At 33.1% G+C, this 22,169-nt stretch overlaps 1 protein-coding gene and 1 non-coding gene across 2 annotated transcripts in view; both read left to right on the top strand.

Moving 5' to 3' along the window:
• The first annotated feature begins 1,911 nt into the window (after positions 1-1,911).
• LOC114336670 (amyloid protein-binding protein 2) overlaps positions 1,912-22,169 on the top strand; it is a 30,898-nt gene continuing 10,640 nt past the window's right edge. Inside the window, exons 1-4 of the mRNA XM_050658008.1 lie at positions 1,912-2,215; positions 11,651-12,006; positions 14,518-14,686; positions 19,998-20,053. Coding sequence (XP_050513965.1) covers positions 2,081-2,215; positions 11,651-12,006; positions 14,518-14,686; positions 19,998-20,053 — 716 coding nt within the window. The 5' untranslated portion in view covers positions 1,912-2,080. The remainder of the gene's footprint in view (positions 2,216-11,650; positions 12,007-14,517; positions 14,687-19,997; positions 20,054-22,169) is intronic.
• Trnac-gca (transfer RNA cysteine (anticodon GCA)) lies at positions 13,808-13,879 on the top strand. Its single transcript has one exon. It is a non-coding gene; the product is annotated as a tRNA-Cys (tRNA).

Here is a 22,169-nt window from a genome sequence, read left to right as displayed (position 1 = left end):
GTGTTCCTGTTTTAATGAAATGAACGCGACAATTCGATGAAATAAAATTATTTTGACATAATATTCGAAAGTCAAATCGGTAGACAATCACAGTCGTTTTGAATCATCGTCATGGAAACCAAGATCGTCGTCATGCTAACTAATTATATTGAAAGTTTGGTTTTGACAACCTTGTCAAAGAATTAATTTGTGTATGTATTTTCATATTAATTAAATTAATTGATTAAGATTTGATAATGTTTTAAAGACTCTTAGAAAAAATATTGTTCCTAACTCTTGCAGAAAGTCTCTTTTCCGCACTCGACTGCTTGCCGAACTCCCGCTTCGCGTCGTTCCGCAAACTGCAGTCGCGTGCGGAAAATAATGACTTTCTGCACTTGTTAGGAAAATAACTATTTAAATAAAAAAATATTTTAAAAATTAAAGTAAAATTATTAACTCATTAATCATAAACTTTGTTTTTGATTTATTTATGGACAGCCTTGCTTCAAAACTCACTCATTCTATTTGTTGTAACCTAATAACAGCTCTCTGGCACCAAAAACTCGTACAGGAACAGAAGCTTCAACGTGCTTCAACTAACACAGGTTACCGCAGTTGACACAATTCTCTCAATTTATGTTCCCTATGTCAAGCTGAACGATTTACGTACTGTATATGTTCATGTAATCAACCTTAAACTGAAGTTCTTATCAATTTCATGTTACCTCTATTTTAATATTTTTATTAATAATAATTGTACTAAATTAATTCAAAAATGACAAAAGATAAACCAAAGACAAAAGTAATAAAAAAAGTGCACAAAAAAAGAAAAATATTTAAACTTCAAAGTGCCCTAGACATTTCTTTAATATGAGTTTAAAATAAATAATATTTTATGTTAATTTAATCAAAGAAAACTAAAAAATTGTATTCTTTCCACGACCACGACGAGTATTAAACTTATTATACAGTACAGTTGAGTCCGCGAATCTTTACCCGTGCGTCATCATTTAAAGGCCGCGTCTCACCATCAAATAATTTGATCAAACAGTTTGAGCAAACTCCGGAAGTACGTCAAAGTGACGTCACAATTGCAGTTTTTTGAAATTCTAAAAATCTGTGCTCTCACTATCAGTCTAGTTTGATCCAATTTTTTGTATTAAGTTGTCTAACTTGTTTGTACTTTATTTAAAATTAAAATTTTTCATTATTATCCACAATGAACACTCAGGATGTGACGTCACTAACTGTCACTTTCAGTTTGCTCAAACCAGTTTGATCAAATAATTTGATCAAACTGGTTTGAGCAAACTGAAAGTGACAGTTAGTGACGTCACATCCTGAGTGTTCATTGTGGATAATAATGAAAAATTTTAATTTTAAATAAAGTACAAACAAGTTAGACAACTTAATACAAAAAATTGGATCAAACTAGACTGATAGTGAGAGCACAGATTTTTAGAATTTCAAAAAACTGCAATTGTGACGTCACTTTGACGTACTTCCGGAGTTTGCTCAAACTGTTTGATCAAATTATTTGATGGTGAGACGCGGCCTTTAAATGATGACGCACGGGTAAAGATTCGCGGACTCAACTAAGCATATACGAAATAAGTTGATGATAAGTTGGAAATTAAAATTTACTAAACGCAACAGCAAGTGACTTGCTGTTGCGTTTAGTAAATTTCAATTTCCGACTTATCATCGACTTATTTCGTATACTTTAAATGCCGTGCACGGGTAAAGATGACGCGCACGGGTAAAGATTCGCGGACTCAACTGTAAGTTATTTATAAATAGGCCCTCTATTAGCTCGACAGTGTTGCCACATCTAATGCGGTAAATTACAAAAAAAATAAAGACGTCTTGGTTCATTATCATTATTTAAAGACAAATGTAAAAAATACTGTTTTTAAGTATTCATCCGCATTCTGATAATACTGATAATTCCTTTAAAAATATATAATAATTCTTTGGAGTAGTGCAAGTTTTGTCCATAAATGCTTTCAATTTCAATCAGCTGTTTTATGCCATTTTCTAGCTTAGACTCAGTGAAAAGTAAACTAAATTGTTTTGGACATTTTTATAAAATTTGAAGATGTTAAAATCACCCCCGAGGTTTTACGATATATGTTTAGAGGCCGCAGTTGCAGATTCTGTACTCACTTGCAATTTTTATAAAAAGGAATTCAGAGCTTTACCCAACAATGTTTTGTTTGATTTTTATTACAGGGTATGTATGTACTAGATCTTTCAGCTTTTGGCCCATTTTCACTATAAATAATGTAGTTGATGCGTTGTATAGGATTGTTGAAAGTGTTGAATAGTTTAAGATTTGCTTACGTTTATAAGGGAATACATACATATAGCTTAATAAGATAAGAATATGATTGAATATTAGGGCATGTGATGCCTATTTGTGTTTGTTCTAATTGTAGTTATTTAAATTGGTTATTGAAATATGATATGGTTGCAGGATATAATATTAATGCACAGAATTCTTGTGAATCACTAATACCAAAGAACATAAAATCACTTTGCAACCAATGGATAAATATTATTAACATGAATAACTAAAATAATAACAATAAAACACTGAAAACTTGTTTTCAATACTTTCACGAAATTTATTACAAATTAATGTCACTAAGTACAGCTGTACCATCTGTTTCAGCAGAGTGCCTTTCACAAGCTGGGTTTCTTTACACTTTATAGTCATCATCATCATTCTCTTTGCCTTATCCCTATGTGGGGTCGGCTTCCCTAATTGCATTTCTCCACACAATTCTATCTTGGGTCGTATCAATGTTAATCCCCTTTACCAACATGTCCTGCCTTATTGTCTCCCCTCAGGTCTTCTTTGGTCTTCCTCCCCTACTCCTTCCAGGGATCTGCACTTCAGCTATTCTTCGTATTGGGTGATTAACGTCTCGACCTTGAACATGACCAAACCATCTCAACCTATGCTCTCTCATTTTGGCATCAATTGATGCCACACCTAGGCTTCCCCTAATATACTCATTTCTAATTTTATCCTTCTTTGTCACTCCACTCATCCATCTAAGCATTCTCATTTCCGCCACATGCATTGGTTGTTCCTCTTTCTTTTTCACTGCCCAACATTCAGTTCTGTACATCATAGCTGGTCTTATGGCTGTTTTATAGAATTTTCCCTTTAGCTTCATTGGAATTTTTCTGTCACACAACACACCACTCGCTTCTTTCCACTTCATCCATCCAGCCCTAATTCTACTGCATGCATCTCCATTTATTTCTCCATTACTCTGTAATACCAATCCTAGGTACTTAAAACTATTGCTTTTCACAATAATTTCACCATCCAAAGATACCATTTTATTTGTAGTAACTCCATCTTTAAATGAACATTCCAAATACTCTGTTTTTGTCCTACTAAGTTTTAAACCTTTTTCCTCCAGAGCTTGTCTCCACTGTTCCAGTTTTTGTTCCAAGTCTCTTTCACTATTTCCTATTAACACTACATCATCAGCATACATTAGGCACCATGGAATGCTACCCTGTAGTTTCGCTGTTATCTGGTCCAAAACTAATGAGAATAAATAAGGACTAAGCACCGAGCCTTGGTGCAATCCTACTTTCACGTGAAATTTATCAGTCTATCCCACAGCTGTCCTAACACTAGTCGTTACTCCCTCATACATATCTCTCACAATCTTTACATATTCGCCAGGGACTCCTTTCTTATTGAGTGCCCACCACAGAATCTCTCGCTTTGAATGCCTACACTGTATAGTCTTTAACTGAATAAGTTAAGGAGGGAAGAGGTTTTTGTCTCAAGTTAGTCATTCAGAATTCAGAATTGTATCTGTATTTTATAATGTATTAATTTCCATAGATTCTATTAAGGATAGCTAAATGTCTTTATTTTCAATATGGAGGATTTGAAATTGGTCATTCAAAGAATGAAAGCTCTTTTGTGTTCTGCTATATGTTTGTTAAAGGTTCTACCAGTTTGACTGATGTCAGTTTTTGGGCAGTCATCTTTTGTAAGTTTGTATAAACCACTGTGTAAGTGCTTTTTCTTTTGGCTTTTGTTGTGCTCAATATATTTTCTTAAATTGTATGCATAATTTATGCAGGTTCTTTGTTTTTTGTTCCTTGATATGGGAGAATCCTTCCAATGTGCAAGAAAGGGTATATTTGAATATGTGCTCTTGTGTCTATACCTATTTACATAATACACAGGAGCTGTTCGTTCTACTTGTCATCAAACAATCCCTTTATCTACAATGTATTTACATTTTACTTTTTTGTGTCATAGCATACTATGGCCGTTCGCTATATTTTAAAGTTATCTAATACAGTGGAACCTCGATAAGTCCATTATAATTGCAAAAACATGAAATACATATGCACAATACATCTAAATTACGTAAAGTTGTATACAGTATTTATTTATCAATGGTCAGTCACCCAATTAAAATACAGTATAAACATTAATCACATGAGATTTAATCACATGAGAAATCTACAGTAAATTTAAAAATTTTAATCATACAAACAAGGAACATTTAATAACAAACATTAACAAAAAATGTACAGAACACAAGGACATTAAGGTATGACACACAGTTTTTAAGCTGAGCTTTAAATTCTTTTGGAAAACTATAACAATCTAAACTTTCCGAATATTGGTTAGCAAACCTAGGTGTTCTAGACATGAAGGAGTTGTGTCCATAGTTTGTGCGATGGGGTCTAACGTAAAAGGGTTGATTTAGCCTTGTTTGTCTACTGGGAATATGGAGGCTAATTTTCTCCAATAGTTGAGGACCAAAATTATTGCAGCGTAGTATGCATTAAATCATTAAAACATTGTGAGATTTAGCACTACGTTTGATAAACCCTAAAAGTTGAAGTAATTTTGAGACAATAGATGAGATATGGGGGATGTAGGATAAGCTGGAATCTAGCACAACACCTAGGTCTTTTATCTGACATACAGAGTCTAAAGGACAATCCTTAATAGTATAGATATGATTTGTAGGAGTTATATTTCGACCAAAAACCATTAAGTCACACTTTTTAACATTAAGTTCCATTCCGTTGCTATCACACCAATAGCTTAACCGATCCCATTCAGATTGTAATTTTTGATAGTCACCATCATTCTCGATTTTCAAATTATTTAAAATATTGTTTATTTCTTGATAAAAACTTAAATCAAAGTGAAAAAATGTGTGTTTTGTCTGATGAAAATCGGTCCGGGTAGGCCGGACTTCCGGGTTGTCCGGACTTCCGGGTTATCGGAGACCGACTTATCGGGGTTCCACTGTATACACTTCTCCAAAAAATTAACGCACCACCTTAAAAATAGGTCATTTAATGTCTTGAATTTTCTGAACCTGTTTGTCCGATTTAAGTGATTTTTTAAACATGTTATAGCCTTATTCTTTAACAATGCCGCTATAATGATATTATTGCTAGAGAACTAAATTTTCATTGTATACAGGGTTTACCAATCAAACTGTGATTTTTTCTCCAAGTTCGTGTGACCCTGTGGAATATTCTAGCATTTATAAAATACTGAAATTAAAACCCAACTACAGCCTCATGTTTTCTTAACATTCTGATTTTTGATTCATTCTCTTATGTTGGATAATAAAAAAGTTAAGTACTTTAACAACTAGCCTTGTTTTTCATCAATACAGGGTGTTTTTAAATAAGTATGGCAAACTTTAAGGGGTAATTCTGCATGAGAAAATAATGGCAATTTGCTTTATAAACGTATGTCTGCAAATGCTTCTTTCCGAGATACGGGATGTTGAAATTTTTCTTACAAACTGATGATTTATGTATTGCTCTAAAACCGGTTAAGATATGCAAATTAAATTTGGTAGGTTTTAAGAGGTAGTTATTCTGGATTTTTTGACATACAATTAAAAATTTTATATTCACCATTGGCGCACATAAGGGTCATATTAACCGTATGCTTGCCAATGGTGAATATTAAATTCCTAATTATATATCAAAAAATCTGGAATAACTACCTCTTCAAACCCACCAAATTTTATTTGCATATTTTAACCAGATTTAGAGCAATAAATAAATCGTGAGCTTGTAAAAATAATTTCAACACCCCTATCTCGGACACGAGACAGGGGTACAGACATATTCATAAATGAAGACTATCCAAAACACATACAAATTCAAAGAAATGAACTTCGCAAATATCAAAAAGAAGCAAGAGAGAAAGGTCAAAATGCAGGCATTCGTTATAACAAATTGCTCCTAAATGGCGAATTATTCACTTTGAGTCAATTGCAAACCCTATCGCAAGAGAATGAAGCTATAGTTATAGAAGATCAGAAGAAGAATGGAGCTAGAAAATATGGTGATAGATCCCTCTCCGAGGAAGAGTTATCAATGGGCTCTACTACAGAAAGATCAACGAAAATAACGAAAACAGCGTACTCAAAAAACAAGTAACTAAAGCAAGTTGGACGGAGTCAAAGAAAAAAGAAAATAGGACGAAAACAGCAATGGAAGAAGACACTACCGAAAACCGAAGAGAGAAAGAAATACTCACTGTCGGTGCGGACGCCTGCAGCGTACTTAATAGTAGTAACAGTAATGTTAAGGTGGTTAATCATTATTATGGCGACGGCGTCCGCATTGAGGGTGAAAATAGTAATAGTTATAGGTACAATAAGAAAAATGATGATTTTTTTATGAGAACATTTGATAATTTTGATTTTGTTTTTAATAGTGATGTAGACTTTAATTTTAAGAATAGGGGTAAAGATAACAGAATTGTAAAGGTAGGTCAGAAAAACGAGCAAACTGCAATAATAAACCAAGATATAACTCCTCATACTTGTAATGTTAGGGAAAGTCAGGGCAATAATAGAGCAAAGAGTATTGGACAGGAGCGTCATCATCGGGTGACCGCTGGGGGCACATCGGGGGATTTTCCCAGCTCTAGTCAAATTAAGGCAAAAAATCAAAATCCAACAAGTAAGGCTGAAATAAAAAGTGGCCACGATGGCGACATAGAGATTGAATGTACGGAAGAGACTAGAAAACAGGATAAAACAAACAAAAAGGTGAATAAGTACAACAGGAAAAAGAAAAATAAGAAAAAGGGAAAAGTTTTAATTGGAACTTGGAATATAAGAACATTGGGAGAAATAGGAGAACTACAAAACCTTATTGAACAAATAAAAACCTACAAAATAGATATTTTAGCGTTGCAGGAAATGAGATGGAAGACCGAAGATATCTGGGAATATGGAAAATATCTAATATGTCATGGTAATTCAAGAGGTGGACAAGGTGGGATGGGCTTCATAATAAGTGAAAGATACAAACATGCGGTAAAAAGCTTTACTAATATAAATGAAAGGATAGCTATTCTGAAAATGAAAGGCAAGTTCTTTGATATTAATTTCATTAATGTGCACGCACCTACAGAGGACAAAGAAGCAGAAGAAAAAGAAAATTTTTATGCCAGATTAGACCAAGAAGTGTCAAATATAAACAATTATAGCGTTAAAATACTTTTAGGAGATTTAAACGCAAAAATAGGAAGAGAGGAATTATATCAGGGAACAATAGGTGCACATAGCCTGCACGAAATAAGTAATGACAACGGGCAAAGAATCATAGATTTTGCAACAGACAAAAAAATGGTGATGAGCAGTACAAAATTTCCACATAAAAATATCCACAAAGAAACATGGGTTTCTCCCGACATGAAAACAAGAAACCAGATCGACCACATCTTAATAGACGCAAGACATGCTTCAGACATTTCAGATGTGAGAAGTCATAGAGGGGCAAACAGCAGCTCCGATCACCACCTTGTGCTAATTAAATATAAACAAAAAATTACCGCCAAAGAAACAGAGAAAGGTGAAAAAAAGATCAAATACGCTTCAGATATATTGGCCTCTAATGAAGAAAAGAGAGCAAGATATGAAACGAAAATAGAGAACATAATTGAACAATATGATCAAGTAAATGAAAATCAGGTCAGAAATATCGAAGATAAATGGAATGTCTTAAAAGAAGCAGTGATAGCAGCTGCAAAAGAAGTAGTGGGGGAAAGCAAAGAACCTAGCCAAAAAATATGGTATGACAAAGACTGCCAGAGACTAATGGAACAAAAAAACCAAGCTAGGCTTAAAATGCTGAACAACAGTACGGAAGAAACCAAAGAGGAATATACTACAAGAAGACGACAATTAAAAAAACATCTAAGATTTAAAAAGAGGAAACACAATAAAGATAAGATTGAAAGGCTAGAAGAACATGAACAAAAACGTGAAATAAAACTATTTTATAAGGAAATAAATCTTGAAAAAAAAGGTTTCCAACCAAGAACAAAATTATGCAAAGACAAAAATGGGGTCTTAATAGCAGACGAAAAAGGAGTGCTAAAACGGTGGAGAGAACATTTTAATGAACTGTTGAATAAACAAAATCAACGTTACGAAATAGAAGAGCCAAGATTAGTAGGAGAGACTGAAATAGACCAATATGCACCAACAGAAGCAGAAATAAAAGAGGTAATAAAAAAAATGAAAAATAACAAAGCCCCAGGATGCGACACAATAACTGTAGAAATGTTAAAATATGGAGGACATAGAATACAGAGTGAAATATCAAACTTAATACTAGAAATATGGACCACAGAAATAATGCCGGAACAATGGAAAATTGCAGTGATATGCCCTATACATAAGAAGGGAGATAAGCTAGATTGCAATAATCACCGGGGAATATCACTACTAAATGTTGGATACAAAATATTTAGTAAAATATTGGAAGGAAGACTAAATAATATAATGGAACAAACAACAGGGGATTATCAAGGAGGATTCAGGAAAGGCAGGTCAACTATAGACCAAATATTTACAGTAAGGCAAACGCTGGAAAAATTCTACGAGCGGAATACCGAACTACATCATCTATTTGTAGATTTCAAACAAGCGTATGACTCAATAATTAGAAAGGAATTATATAGCGCAATGCAAAAGTTAAATGTACCAAAAAAACTAATCAGATTAGTAAAACTATGCCTAACCAACACCAAAGCAAAAGTAAGGATCCAAAATCAACTGTCCGATGAGTTTAACATTAATGAAGGTCTAACACAAGGGGATGCACTGTCAACAACACTTTTTAACCTTGCGTTGGAACAAGTAATCAGGAAAACTCCTATAGATAGGGATGGTACAATATTTACAAAGCTCAATCAGGTCGTTGCCTACGCAGATGATATAGACATAATCAGCTGGACATTAAAAGACCTAGAAAAAATTTATACATATTTTAAAGAAGCGGCACAGACTATGGGTCTAGAAGTTAATGTCTCAAAGACAAAGTACATGATAACAACTCGGGAAAAAGTACAAACGAAAAGCAACATATCTCTGAGCGGGCAAATATTTGAAAGAGTGGACCGTTTCAAATAGTTAGGATCAACAATAACAGAAGGAAATAAAAACAGTGATGAGGTAACAGCAAGAATTTCTCTTGGAAACAAATGCTTCTACAGCCTACAAAATATCATAAAGTCAAAATCACTATCTATTAATTCAAAAGTAAAAATATACACAACAATAATGAGACCTGTAGTAATGTATGCATCAGAAACATGGACCTTGACTAGTGAACAAGAGGAACAACTTCTTAGATGGGAAAGAAAAATCTTAAGGAAAATATATGGACCTATACAGGAGAATGGAGAATGGCGTATAAGAATGAACCACGAAATAAATAGAGTGTTTAACAGACCGACTATCACAAAAGAAATACGAAGTAAACGACTAAGTTGGTTAGGACACGTAGAAAGGATGGATGATAAGAGAAATACAAAAAAAGTACTTAGAAAAGAATTAAATGGGAAGAGACCGAGAGGTAGGCCTAGAAAGAGATGGATTGATGGTATTAACCAGGATTTGAAAGACCTAGGAATACGAGAATGGGAAAAACAAGCAAAGGAAAGAAAAGCATGGGCAGCTATAGTCAAACAAGCAAAACACATAACGCCGAAAAGACCTCCTCAAAAAAAAAAAAAAAAGAAAGTAATATTTTAGATAAATATCGTTTAGAACTTTTGAGGAGTTGTGCGTGTGGCTGGCCTTCACACCATGTAAAACTTTAGAGCCTAGAAACCCCAACGGGCGACCATGGCCCTCCATGGGCTGTCAGCGGTCACCGATGATGATGATGATCTCGGACACGAAGAATTTGCGTACATACTTACGTTTATAAAGCAAACTGTCATTATTTTTCATGCAGAATTACCCCTTAAAGTTTGCCTTACTCACTTAAAAACACCCTGCATTGACGAAAAACAAGGCTAGTTGTTATAGTCCTGTCGCCAGGGGGGGTACAACGGCCTCCTTAATTCAGATGGACTTACCCAAGTTTTTTTTATGTATTTTGACCCGTAGAACACGATTTTTTTTGGTAACAGTTGATCCGGATGTCGATAAGATTGTTATAAACAAAGAACTTGAGGAATTACATAACAGCGATTTTTCGCAAAACGAAACATTTTCTTTATTTTTTGGGTGATTCTCAGCAAAAAATGGTCTTACAAGTTTTTTCGTAGGATGCACAGTTTTCGAGATAAACGCGGTTGAACTTTCAAAAAATCGAAAAAGTGCAATTTTTGAACCCGAATAACTTTTGATTAAAAAATAAAATAGCAATTCTGCTTACTGCATTTGAAAGTTCAAGTTAAATTCTATCGGTTTTGATTATTTGTATTGCTAAAAATTAAGTTTTTGTTTGTTAAACAAAGCTATAAACACATAGTGTTTCCCATGCCCAATGCATGCGTTTTAATATACGTAATCTACGTAGAAATTGTATGTATGCGCGCCTACTCGTTCGATTTCAAATGAGAAATGCATTGAAAACATCATTCAATCACTATGTGTTTATAGTTTGGTTTAACAATAAAAAAATTAATTTTTAGCAATTAAAATAATCAAAACCGATAGAATTTGACTTGAACTTTCAAATGCGGTTCAAAAATTGCAATTTTTCGATTTTTTGTAAGTTGAACCGCGTTTATGTCGAAAACTATGCATCCCACGAAAAAACTTGTAAAAACATTTTTTGCTCAGAATGACCCAAAAAATATAAAAAAATGTTTTGTTTTGCGAAAAAACGCTGTTATGTGATTCCTCAAGTTCTTTGTTTATAACAATCTTATCGACATCCGGATCGACTGTTACCCAAAAAATTCGTGTTCTACGGGTCAAAATACATAAAAAAACTTGGGTAAGTCCATCTGAATTAAGGAGGCCGTTGTACCCCCACTGGCGACAGGACTATTAAAGTACCTATCTTTTTATTATCCAACATAAGCGAATGAATCAAAAAACAGAATATTAAGAATACATGAGGCTATAGTTGGGTGTTAATTTTAGTATTTCATAAATGCTTGAATATTCCACAAGGTCACGCAAACTTTGGGAAAAAATCACAGTTTGATTGGTACACCCTGTATACAATGACAATTTACCTGTCTAGCAACAATATTAATACAGCGATATTGTTAAAGAATAAGGCTATAAACCATATAGGGTTATAGGGGTAACAATTATTTCAGGACACTATTACAACATGCAAAGTTACTGATTCATTTACATTAAAAGATATCTTTTTTCAGATGTTCATTGAAAAACGTCTGTGTTTGCTAGCGGTGGAACTAAGTGATTTGGAGGTTTTTAATCGAATATTATCAGTAAAACATCAAAGAATGAAATTTCTCAAAAGTTTCCAGTCCTTAATTGATCACGGCACGAGCAGTACAGAAGAATTAATAAAGGCTTACGTCCACTATGGTCAGAAAGCAGATAGCAACGATTTGAAAGTTATAGAGACTGGTTTGAGGATAGGTGGATTTTTTAATGATGGTGGATTATTTGATTGTTCCATAGAGATTTTGAAAATTGCTGAAAAGTTTTGTATGAGGAGGGAAAAAGATGTAACAACTTTGAAACTGATGTTGGATTGTTACCATAAGTAAGTAAATTGAGAATATTTTTGATTATTAACAGTTTTTGGCCAATTAGTCCAGTGTTGCCAACACTGGAGATTGGGATTATTGTGCCAAGGCTATAAAATTATAGTGAATGAGAAAAAATAATTGTTAAATTCAATTTTATAGCGTTAAATAATGTATAAACTGAATTCGGACAGCCGAGATTCATTTTGACACATTCGGAATAGGAAACATACAACACAACAATTCCTACCTCACACTATTAACTGCTCAAATCAACTTAATCTTTCATTAAAAAAGAAGAATTATTGGAAATAGTGGGAGTGTATACTAAACTCATAAAATTTTGTGGAATTTGTTTCTACAAAATATTTTTATTTTGTACAATAAATAATTTTCTCATTTGCTAACAATACATTATAATGGTGTAAATAAATAATTATTGATTGGCATAAGGTTTATGATATTTATGTCTATTTACTATTAATAATATTGGCTATAAGCAGGTATGTTTGGTTGTGTAGTAATTTCCAGTCACGTCTAGCAACCTAACTTCCCAAAAAATTACCAACGTCACTAGACAGTTGTGTCTTAGATTATCGAATCGACTTTAATAGTTGTTATTTGTTTTTATGAAACTATTGAATTGAAAGTTCAATTTTAAATCAGTAGACTATTGAAAATATGATATATGATTACTGACTGATTATCTGTAGTTGAATCTTAAAATACGTTTTTTCCATATAAGTATCAAATTCAAATATACTCCGTCTAATATACTCACCGTTGCACGTCATCCGCGTCATAGCCCGTGCCATCACATGATACCAACACGAAATATTTAGGAGGTAGGTGTGTTCCTAAAAAGGTATACCTTTTTTAGAATCATTTTGCCGAGTACACTGGAATTACAGCCACTAGACATATTTTATTATATACGCGTAGAAATAATATTTGAAGATTTCTATTAATGTTAACTTAAAGAAATACACAATAATATGTTTCATTTAATTTCTATAAATGGATTATAGAGTGTTTTTATGAAGCACATTTGTTCGGAACACACTGTAACTGTAATTGAACGAAGGTGATATTTTGGCATAAATTGGTAACATTGGCATAAATTGGTAACATTTATTTGACAGCTGCGGTAATGACACTTCATATTTGTTTTTATTCTTTACTATAATTACTATAAGTATTTGTTTTATATTTATACTGTTTTTATTATTTACTTTGACTTAAGATTATAACTTAATTCTTGTTTTCTATTTCTAAAGTTTTTATTTATTTACATTGAATAATAATTTGTTTTGTTGTACAATCCACTTCCTCAAAAATTATGGAATATATTTGATTTAAAATGAATTCAAGAATTTTTTGTAATTGTGCAACAATGTCAACTTCGATCTCTGACGTAGATAATGACGTGCAACGGTAAGTATATTAGACGAACTGTACATATTATTAGTATTTGAGTTTTTACAGATTCACAAGTAATTTTACTGAGACAGAATATCAAGTATAATATAGTTTGTTATTATTGTTTATATATTGGACTGGTGACTATAGTCCAACAATATCTCGAAGAGGTTGACTCACTCTTGCAAACAAAATCTGACTCTGTGAACTGTTGAATTCCATTCCTCTCCTTTTTGTTGTCAAATCGTCATATTAAAATAATGTTATCGTTGATTAATTAGTCATTTTCTTATCGAATGATGTGTGTTTGTTGTTTATACAAATAATAAGATAATAAAAACAATTAAAACAATAAAAACAAAAATTATAAATTGATTTAAATTAACTAATTTAATTGTGGGGGATATAGCTCAGTGGTAGAGCATTCGACTGCAGATCGAGAGGTCCCCGGTTCAAACCCGGGTGTCCCCTGAACTTTTTATTTAATTTATTAATTATTTATTGCCGGTAAATAATAAGAAACGATTTATTAAATTTGTATTAAAAAATTAAAGTCGTATATTCGTAGAATAGGGTATAGTTGGCTGTATGGGTACCTTAGTTTAAACAAACTTAAAATGAAGTAAAAAACTTTTGACATAATATGTTAGAAGTTTTGGATTTTATTAAAAAATTTAAAATTCATGCAAATAGATTACAAATCTTCAGAACGTTTTCAATCCAGTCAAACCATCATCAGTGAAACATCCTGTTGGTGGTTGAAACTAGCCACATTTTTGTGTAATGTTACAATTACATACAGTGAGGACGTTTAGGTTGGAATAAATTCATTTTCTCGAGAATGGCCGATTTTGGTGGTAAATCCCGGAACAGGTCGATTTTTATTTTTTAATTACGATTTTTGGCATATATACCATACTAGTGACGTCATCCATCTGAGCGTGATGACGTAATCGATAATTTTTCTAATGAGAATAGAGGTCTTGTGATAGCTCATTTGAAAGGTTATTTAATTCTCTATTGTCGACATTATCGACTTCCTGTATTTAAAAAAAAATTAACTTGTGTAATAAGTCTGTGGCATTATATAATTTGTTTATATATTTTAGAAAAATTTATGCGGAGGCGATATACTGTGAATTTGAAAAGGCAGCTGAAACATTTGCAGCTGCCAATAAAGTTATTGCAGAGTTAGACGAGAAGAATGCCCTACCGAATTTGGCTGGACTGTATGCAAATTTTTCATTTTTATTTTTTGGACGCAGCGAATATGATGAGGTAAGTTATCGACTTAAAACTGATCTGCATCTAACTGCTGAACTTTTGCTCTCCATAATTCTAGAGGTGTGGGAAATAAACCGCATTCCAGCGGGCTGGATAAAAGGTGACATTGTTAAGCTTAGGGCAACCTCAATAAACCTGCTTACCACCATACATAAAATTTTCATGACCATCATACTTAAAAGATTAACAAACAAGGTTGAATTTCGACCTAATCAAGCAGGCTTTAGGCCAGAATCCTCCTACCACATTAACCCATTAGCGCCCACGGATACCATATGGTATCCAAATCTCTCTCTATATTATTGAGGCTCCACTGGAATTGTTTTAGTGGGAATTCGAATATTTTCAGTTTCAAGGTTAGCAGACATGACAAACTTTCGTTCTATCTCATTTGTAAGCCGATTGCTGTATGTTTTATTGGTGTGCAATTTTTTTTCCTGGGCAGTTTTTATTTTCAATAGAAATTATGGATGTTCGACGGGCGCAAGTATATTTTCGCAGTAGTATTGCATATTTTAGTAAAAGTTTGATATAAACGCTAATGTAAATACTAAATAGATCAAATATTTGTTTTGAGTAGAGAGCGGAATATATGCAACACAACATTACCAAAATATGCGCATATATATGCATTACTTTTACTACAAATATGCAGGTATTTTTTCTAAATTTGTCTAAATATGCAAATGCATATTAAAAATACTCAAAAATAAAACAATATATTAAATATAAACATTTATGTTTAAAAAATTCAACCTACATTTATGTTTAATACATATTTATTTTTCACATAAAAACAAATGAAATGACACACAAAAACTGATATTATAATTAAATTAATAATCTAAATTATAGTATGAATTTATAATCAAATATTTTTCAAAATTTTCAACTAGCAACTTTTGCCTTCTATCACTAAAAACGTGTTTGGACACAGAAAAAGTTCGTTCTACATCTACTGATGTTATAGGACAATATTTTAATTTAGGCAGTAAACTAATTTGTCAAGTCGTAAGATCTTCAGAAAAGTTGCCTTCAAAAATACGTACAACTTTCCTCAAACAATCGAAGCCCTCATTTTTTTCTAAAACATTTTTTAATTTATTTCTAATTGTAATCCCTGTATTTCCGGGAATTTTTTGACAATGAGCAGAAAAAGTGTTAACAAGATTAACCGAATCACTTAATTGTAAATTCCTTTGTTCTAATGACTTTATTAGATCTGGTAAAAAACTAAAATTAACTTTTATTAACATAAGTTCTTTAGCAATTTGTACGTTACTTAAAAGTTCTTGACTTTTAGTTACACACTGCGAGTCATTTTGAATATCTAACACAACGTCTATCTGTAGAATTGTCTACAATTTGATGGATTTTTGTATTTTGATGCTTTTCTCTATGTCCGTCTTTATAGAAGTAAAAGCGAATTTGTCGAATAAAAACACTCTTTACAGAAAAATTTCTTTTGTGGGACATGATGCTTTTGTTTGTCAGTTCCTCATTTAAAAAATGAAATGTGAAAATGAATGTAACTTACGATTTTGGAACAGGCCTTGCAAAATACTTTGTCTCCACTTAGCTTTAACTCGAGAAAACACTTTATCCAAGCACTTTTTTGAATGGTAGACATATTTAAATTTAATATATACCAATCACTTCAAAAACACTAAATACGATACAACGTTTACTTTAAACAAATGTTGGCCGGAAACTGACAAAATAAATATTAGACCCTTAAAAGCAGGTAGGTACCTACGACTTGCTACGCTAATAAAATAATATTTTTCTGGGAACACCCATAATTGTTAAATTCAGGTAGTAATGGGAAAGTCCAGATAGATAATAATGAGCGATAGGTGTCCAGATAGATAATAAGAGAGGAAAATTTTAAACTTTTATATAATTTATTTGTTTAGCTTAAATATGCAATGTTGTGTTTGTTGTATGAAAATATGCAATATATGCATCTATATGCACTTTGCATATATTCCGCTGTCTAGTTTTGAGCATAAATATTTTGAATAAATTTTAATTTGCTTTTGATATGAAGTCCTAAATTAGCGTGATACCATATGGTATCCGTGGGCGTTTAGGAGAAATTGTTTGCCAAAGCGTCAACACCATTGATTCTTATGTTACAAGAACTAAAAGAACCGAATTTACCATTTGTTACATACAAATAACTTGTTTACTGGCCTTAACTTGTTTTCCTTCCTTCGTAATCTAGGATATAGAGCGATAGGCACGATACGAGAAAATCGTATATCCCGATCATGTACTGTGACTAGCAAAAAATTGTTAAAAAAAGGATCGAGAGAAGTATGAACAAATGAACAAGTTATTGAAAAAAGTAATAGTATTCCACAAGTCGTTGGATGGCCAACTCAGTAGTGACAATGTGTTCTACAAATGCTGGTGTCCAACTATTACGACAGGTTCGGAGATATTCTCAGAAAGAAAAAAAAACATTACTGCCTCGTCCTCAATGAATTAAAGCCTATAATAATAATATGGGGAACTGATCTTATGGACCAAAGAGTGGCTTCTTACCGAATTATAGATGGCTTTTAGACGTAGATACACAGAACGTATGGTATTTATACAGAAAAAAAATCGTAATGCATCGAATCTACATTTTAGACGGGAAACCATATAAGTTTATTTGAACAAGTATGGTACCGCTCCAAAAAGAGCTAGAAGAACTGCTCTTAACAGGAATATTTTTCCAGATGTACGGTTTGATGCTATAGATAGATCATTTCATATAAGAGTTTCTTGCCGAAGAAGACGATGTGCAGTTAGAGATTGTAAATGTTTTGGCCGAACAATGTGGCAAAAATGTAACGTGGGATTATGTTTAATTGTTTTGCAGCACTTCATACAAAATGAATAACAAAACATGTAATTTTTATTTACCAAAACGTAATTTTAGTTTTAATTTTTGCAATAAAATGAACCTAAACGCCCACTGATATCATATGGTATCAGCATTGTTTTAACCCCTGTACATAAATTTTACAAAGAAAAAATTATTTTTAGTCAGTTTTAACCAACATCTTTAATACACTCACCGGCACGAAAAACGGGCACCCCACAAAATGGGTCATTTTTGATGGCTAGTATTTCCTAAACCTGTTGTCCGATTTAAGTGATTTTTTTAATATGTTATAGCCTTGTTCTTTAACAATATCGCTGTGATAATATTGTTGCTAGACAGGTAAATTTTCATTGTATACCGGGTGTACCAATCAAACTCTGTTTTTTCTAAAAGTTCGGAACACCCTGTGGAATATTCTATCATTTATAAAATTCTGAATTTAAGACCCAACTATAGCCTCAGGTTTTCTTAACATTCTGCTTTTTTTGATTCATTCGCTTATGTGGGATGATAAAAAAGTTAGGTACTTTAACAAATAACCCCTGTACTTCATCAATTCAGGGTGTTTCTAAATAAGTGCGACAAACTTTAAGTTGAATAATGACCGTTTGCTTTATAAACATATGTACGCAAATGCTTCTTTTCAGAGATACGGGATGTTTAATTTTTTCTTACAAATTGACGATTTATTTATTGCTCTAAAATCGGTTGAAGTATGCAAATGAAATTTGGTAGGTTTTAAGGGGTAGTTATTGCGCATTTTTTGACGTACAAATAAAAATTTTATATTCACCATTGGCGTCCATACTGGTCATACTACCCAGTCATGTTACCCAGCTGGCTGTGTATACCATTAATTACAAGTAAATTTAATAAAAAAAATTTCTTATTAAAAGGTATATTTATTTAAAAACCCTTAAAAGGGCCCCAAATATCACAGAACGTTTTCGCTCTCTAAAAAGTGTTCATCATCATCAGTGTTACAGGCTTGACATGCTGAGCTACCCAAAAATACAGAGGTTTTAAATGTTGACTAAAGTTTTCAATACATTATTCTTATTTTAGTATTTTCTTTTCTAGTCATCATCACTATCTATTTTGATCTACTGTCTTTGACAGGCATGCAAATTGGCCATATCCATCCTTGAGTGTCAAGTAGTCATTCTCTTGCATATCCTGCTAGCCTAACTACATTCAGTTTGCATCTGTCTATTCATACTTCTGTTATTAGTTCATCTATCTCTTCATCTTATCATTTCCCTATACAAAAACTATGGCAAAAGTAGTATTTTGTTACATCGGCTCCACCGAGCCCCACCGTCCATCATTCTTTTTATTACATTAGCTATATCAGTTAGCTACATCTATTTCTACTTCTGTTGGAGTTTATTTTTCAACCAACTTTTCAATTCACTTTCTCTGTACATAAACTCCAGCAGAAGCCTAGCTTTTGTTACAATGTAAGACATTTAGTCAACATTTAAAAGAAAAAAAAATAAATAAAGACCTTATCTTGTAAAAGGTATATTTAAAATCCCTAAAAAGGGCTATATCACAACAAAACCTTGTCGGAATCAATATTCCATCATCAGTGTTATCACAGGTTTACATGCTTTAAGCCACCAAAATATACGGGTAAATACCCTTGAGTTGTTTTTAAACAGTTGAGGTTATATTATATTATCCGGTTAAAGGATGTTAAAAATATTTCCAGATTAACCCCTGGCATCACGTGACATCAACCATATTGGTTGGTTTGTAAGTAGGACCTTACATGGCAGAGTTTAGGTGATAACTAAACTTAGGTGGCCCTAAACTCTGCCAGGTAAGGTCCTACCTACAAATTTCCAACCAATATGGTTGATGTCATGTGATACCAGGGGTTAATCTGGAAATATTTTTAACATCCTTTAAAATATAATGTAACCGGATAATATAATGTAACCTCAACTGTTTAAAAACAACTCAAGGGTATTTACCCGTATATTTTGGTGGCTTAAAGCATGTAAACCTGTGATAACATTGATGATGGAATATTGATTCCGACAAGGTTTTGTTGTGGTATAGCCCTTTTTATAGATTTTAATTATACCTTTTACAAGATAAGGTTTTTATTTTTTATGATTTATGCTATACAGCCTGTGTATTTTTGGGTGGCTGAGCATGTCAAGCCTGTAACACTGATGATGCTCTTTTTAGAGGGCGAACACGTTCTGTGATATCTGTGGCCCTTTTAAGGGTTTTTAAATAAATATACCTTTTACTAAGACACATTTTTCATTAAATTTACTTTTAATAGAAAAGTATTTTTACATAATTTCATACTTTGGCAAAAAACCTTTTAAAACCTAGTGGTATGTTTTAATTAATTTAAATTTAAATTGTAGAATAATAAAGTATTGTTAAATTGATTTTATAAATTTTTAGGCGTATAATTGGGCAATCAAAGCATTAAAACTAATAAACGATGATTTATCCCCAAGGTAAGTTTGACTAGTAATTCAATAAGTCTTTGACCATTATAGTTTAATACTTCTTCTTTAAGTGCCGTTCCTCAATCGTAGGTTGGATATCATCATCACTATCTATTTGCTATCTTCCGCTGCTCTGAACAGTTCTATAGCACTGCATTTAAACCAGTCCGTTAATTATTCAACCATCACACTCTCCTTCTTCCTATACTCCTTACACCTATTATCTTTTCCTTGATTATCAGTCTTTAATATCGTTGTCCCCCCGTTACGTGTCCCAGATATTGTAACTTTCTTATTTTTATTGTGATTATTATTTCGTATTCTTTGCCCATTTCTCGCAATACTTCCGTGTTCGTTTTCTTCTGTGTACATGCTATTCTAAGCTTCCTTTTGTAACACCACATTTCAATTTTTTTTTATTATAGGTTATTTACTACATGCAATCAATAAATAAAAATTATAAGCATGTTTGTTGTTTGTTCAAAGGGGTGTATGTGTAAATTTTAATTTCTTATCCAGTTATAACAAAGGCTCCAATAGTCTCTTAAATTATTGAAATGTGCCCTGTAAGGGTAAGTACTTCACTGCTGCTAGAACCGGTATGGTAGCTCCAATGGTTTGTGCCTCTTCAGTCTCCGAGTCTGCTCACTATTATCTAGCAGGTTTAGTGCAAGATTGTTTGGGTGCGTTCCGCTGGTGGATGTTAACGTAATCAATTAAAAATAAGTGTAAACAACGAACAGTAATATTTATTTTATTTTTGGTTAAAAAGCGTGCTTATTCATCTCGTAAGAGGATTGTTTATTGTTTGAGGGCAGCGAAGGGGCGTCTGAACCATTGACATATTAAGCCTAGACTCGGCATAGTCATCAAAAAAGCGTAACGCGGAAACAGCATGTAAACAGTCGATCGGTGGTCTATCTATCTCTTTTAACCAAGCGACCCCGCGCATGTGACTGACAAAGATGGCTAGACCACTCAATCCTATGTCGACGTTACACCCGATGCATTGAGTGGCATATCCCTAGCCAAGTCTATCTTCTTTACATGTCTCTGGTCTGAACTGTCTGCCTGCCGTGACGAGACTGAAGAGACCACAACACGGTCATCATGACATCATGTTTAGGGTTTTACAATATGGCTAGAAAAGGCAATAAATTACTACATCTGGCGTTTTAAAAGCTCAGACCCTTTCTGTAGTTTTAAGAAACGTCTTCGAATGCATTTCCAAAGTGCGTTGACATAAGGTCTGATAAGGTAATTAATTTATGGGGAATTTAGTTTGTTAAACTGAACATACCCAAAACATATTATGGTTAGGGATACATTTCGTTTCGTAAAACTTCTTAGCATCTGGTTTGTATATTAAATGTGAATTTATATGACCGTTTTGAGCAAAGTTATTAAAAAATAAAATTAGCAAAAATAGTAATTAAAGCGTGTCGCCACAGGTGGTTTTCTAATTTTACCAAATAGCGGCTGCTGTATTCATTTACTATTTCATTAACTGTGGCTACTTGGAGATCGTCTTGGATTTCTCTGTTTGGTATAAATCAAGGTGCATTTGTTATGGTCCGTAGTACCTTCGACTGGAAGCGTTCCAATATCTCTATGTTTGAGTTTGCAGCCGTACCCCATAGTTGTACACCATATGTCCATATTGGTTTTAAGGCTACTTTATAAACCAATAATTTGTATTTTAAAATAAGTTTTGACTGTCTTCCCAATAGCCAGTAGTATTTGTTGAGTTCCAAGCCAAGTTGTTTTCTTTTGTTAAAAATGTGCTTTCTCCAGGTCAGTCCTTTGTCCAAGTGCATCCCTAGATACTTGACGCTGTCAGATTAAGGCAGATCTTGTCCATTTAGTGTAACAGGTGGCACTGTACCTCTGCATTTGGTAAATGTAACCTGCACTGATTTTACTTCATTGACTTTGATTCTCCAGTTTCTTGTCCAGTCCTGAATTTTCACTAGATGTTGTTGGAGAATTCTTGCGGCTATGACTGGGTCTTTGTGTTTAACCATTATCGCTTTATCGTCTGCAAAGGAAGCTGTGATTCTTTGGTTGCTTATTGGAAGATCAGCTGTGTACATAAGATAGAGAAGTGGACCAAGGACACTGCCCT

This window comes from Diabrotica virgifera, chromosome 8 (assembly GCF_917563875.1).
Source record: "Diabrotica virgifera virgifera chromosome 8, PGI_DIABVI_V3a".
NCBI lineage: Eukaryota > Metazoa > Arthropoda > Insecta > Coleoptera > Chrysomelidae > Diabrotica > Diabrotica virgifera.
Note: the sequence above shows the minus strand (reverse complement) of the source record. Positions and strands in the feature narration are given on the sequence as shown.